The sequence below is a fragment of the Meleagris gallopavo genome, unplaced genomic scaffold, assembly GCF_000146605.3.
Source record: "Meleagris gallopavo isolate NT-WF06-2002-E0010 breed Aviagen turkey brand Nicholas breeding stock unplaced genomic scaffold, Turkey_5.1 ChrUn_random_7180001834229, whole genome shotgun sequence".
Classification (NCBI taxonomy): Eukaryota; Metazoa; Chordata; class Aves; order Galliformes; family Phasianidae; genus Meleagris; species Meleagris gallopavo.
This window is the reverse complement of record NW_011105561.1, coordinates 1-2,030: the sequence shown is the minus strand read 5'-3', so window position 1 is coordinate 2,030 and position 2,030 is coordinate 1. Positions and strand designations below refer to the sequence as shown.

General features: G+C 56.5%; 1 protein-coding gene across 2 annotated transcripts; it reads left to right on the top strand.

Annotated features, from left to right (window-relative positions):
* The first annotated feature begins 25 nt into the window (after window positions 1-25).
* Window positions 26-2,001, top strand: LOC104915625. 2 transcript variants are annotated; one of them, XM_019610923.1, is made up of 5 exons: window positions 26-434; window positions 748-897; window positions 1,070-1,224; window positions 1,361-1,499; window positions 1,583-2,001. In XM_019610923.1, exons 1-5 carry the CDS (start codon window positions 336-338, stop codon window positions 1,820-1,822), a joined length of 783 nt encoding a protein of 260 aa, XP_019466468.1. In that variant the 5' UTR covers window positions 26-335; the 3' UTR covers window positions 1,823-2,001. The 2 variants fall into 2 exon arrangements, with proteins under 2 accessions (XP_019466468.1, XP_010724841.2); XM_010726539.2 differs by having other exon boundaries at window positions 1,358-1,499; window positions 1,583-2,000.
* Window positions 2,002-2,030: the final 29 nt, after the last annotated feature.

Genomic DNA, 2,030 nt, shown 5'->3' with positions numbered 1-2,030 from the left:
GTGAAGCCTGACCATGGAGTTGCAAGTTCCCCAAGCTCCTTTACTCTTCTGAGCAGCTTCACCATTCCTAAGCTCCCTCTTGTTCCCAGCACCCATCACCTTTAGCTGTGTAATCCCTTTCCTTCACTCTCCTCAACCCATAGGGTCCCATCAACCTATGTCTGCTCACCATTGCTCTCCATGCACAGGTCTCCTACACCACGGGTCCCCTCTACTGTGGGTCTCCTCAGAACTCCGTTTTCAGTTTAAAGCACCTTTCACCAATTGCTGAGTTTGATGGCAAAGACATTGTTTCCTTCTGACTCTTCCATGCTCCCTCCCTTTTAGAAACAAGCATGTCAGAGGAGATGGAAAATTACGTGCATCTCTATGAGAAGCAGGAGGATAGAAAGTTCAGAGATGTTGACTTTCCCAGTCCCAGTGATTGCGCCAAGGTAATGTCCCGCCTTGCTGAGGATCTTGTCCATAGCATCAGCAGGAAACGTTTGTGAGCAAGGGGAGTGCAAGGGCAGCAGATCCAGCCCTCCTGGCTGTCCGCAAGGCCTTCTTGCCAAATGCCCATGCCCCCACCTGCAGTCCATCTCCCAGAGCCCTCTCTTGCCATCCTGCGCCACGCAGTGGCAGAAGCTGATGCTGCCAGCTTTCCGACAGGCTCTGCTGCCCAGCATCTCTCTGCAGAGCTGCTCTCCCTGCTCGACCAAGAATGCTCAGTGTGGCATCTCCTCCCTCCCCTGCTTCCACCCACAGGCGTTTGGAGGATACCTCAGGCCTGCTGAGAGGATGGACATCGTCCTCACAGCCCTTGAAGCGATGGCTGACTCCAGCATCTATGACAAGGAGGCGGCCTGCAGTGTGATGGCCGTGGCCATGGAAGACCACGCCTTCTGGATGCCAGATGTAAGCAGCTTTTGGCCACTGCCCCATCCTTGAGCCGTTTCAGGCGCTGCTCTTCCCTCCCCAGCCGAGGCCTCTTGGGCTCCTGAAGCCATTCTTAGCGATGGGAAGTGCAGTGGTTTCAGCGGCACCTGTGGTAATGGTTGTGGTCTGTTCTTGCGTGTGTCCGCTTTAGAAAACCCCGATCATAACCTCCATCCGCAAGAACTTGAGGAGCATCACCACAAAGACAGCGCGGCACTGCCTGGACTCCCTGCTCCTCCTTCTGACCAGCCAGATGCCCACGGAAGAAGTCAGGAGCCTGCTGAAGTTCTCTCCACCAAGTGACAGGTACTGTCCTCAGCGGCCTGGAGGGCTTCTTCCAGGTGCCCCCTGCTCGCCCAGGGCTCTCCAAGCAACGCGGGCCTGCAGGGTTTTAGCTGTGGCTAAGGCAGCTCTGCCTACAATGTATTTGGGCTTGTAGCAGCAGCGCCCTGGACATGTGGGAGGTGATGCTCTGCATGCCGCGGACCTTGGAGAAGGTTTTGAAGGAGGTGACCAAGGGCTCACAGCTGAGCAGGCTGGTAGAAGGAGTCACAGAAGACACCTGTATCCTCTTCTTGGCTGTGAGTCAATGGATAACGCTTTGCTGCCCTTCAGGGCTGCGTGTGCCCCTGCAGGCTCTCACCTGGCTATGTCTATGTTTCAGCTCATGGCAAAGAGTGAAGACAATGAAGACTTCTTTGGTGACTTACGCCACCTCAAGGCTTTTCTGAAGCATCCAAGCGTGGAGATGCGCAGCGTGGTGCTCAGAGGGCTTGTCATGCTCTCCGAGACACAGGAGAAGGTGAGTGGGGCGTTGTCAACTGAAGCGGCACTGGGCTTCTTGGGCAGCGACGGGAGGAGGGTGGCGGTCACGGTGGGGCCTGCTGGCTTTGAGGAGCTTTGAGGATGGGACGTCAAAGCCCAGTAAAGCCCAGCTTTTATCGTGTCACCATCCAGAGTAGGTTGCCCCTGGCCCCATCCATCCTGGCCTTGAGCACCTCCAGGGGTGGGGTACCTACTTCTCCGGGCAGCCTCACCACCCTCTGAGAAAAGGATTTCCCCATTGGCCTCGCTGAGGCCCCATCAGTGCTCCCACGGCCGCTTCCGCTGCG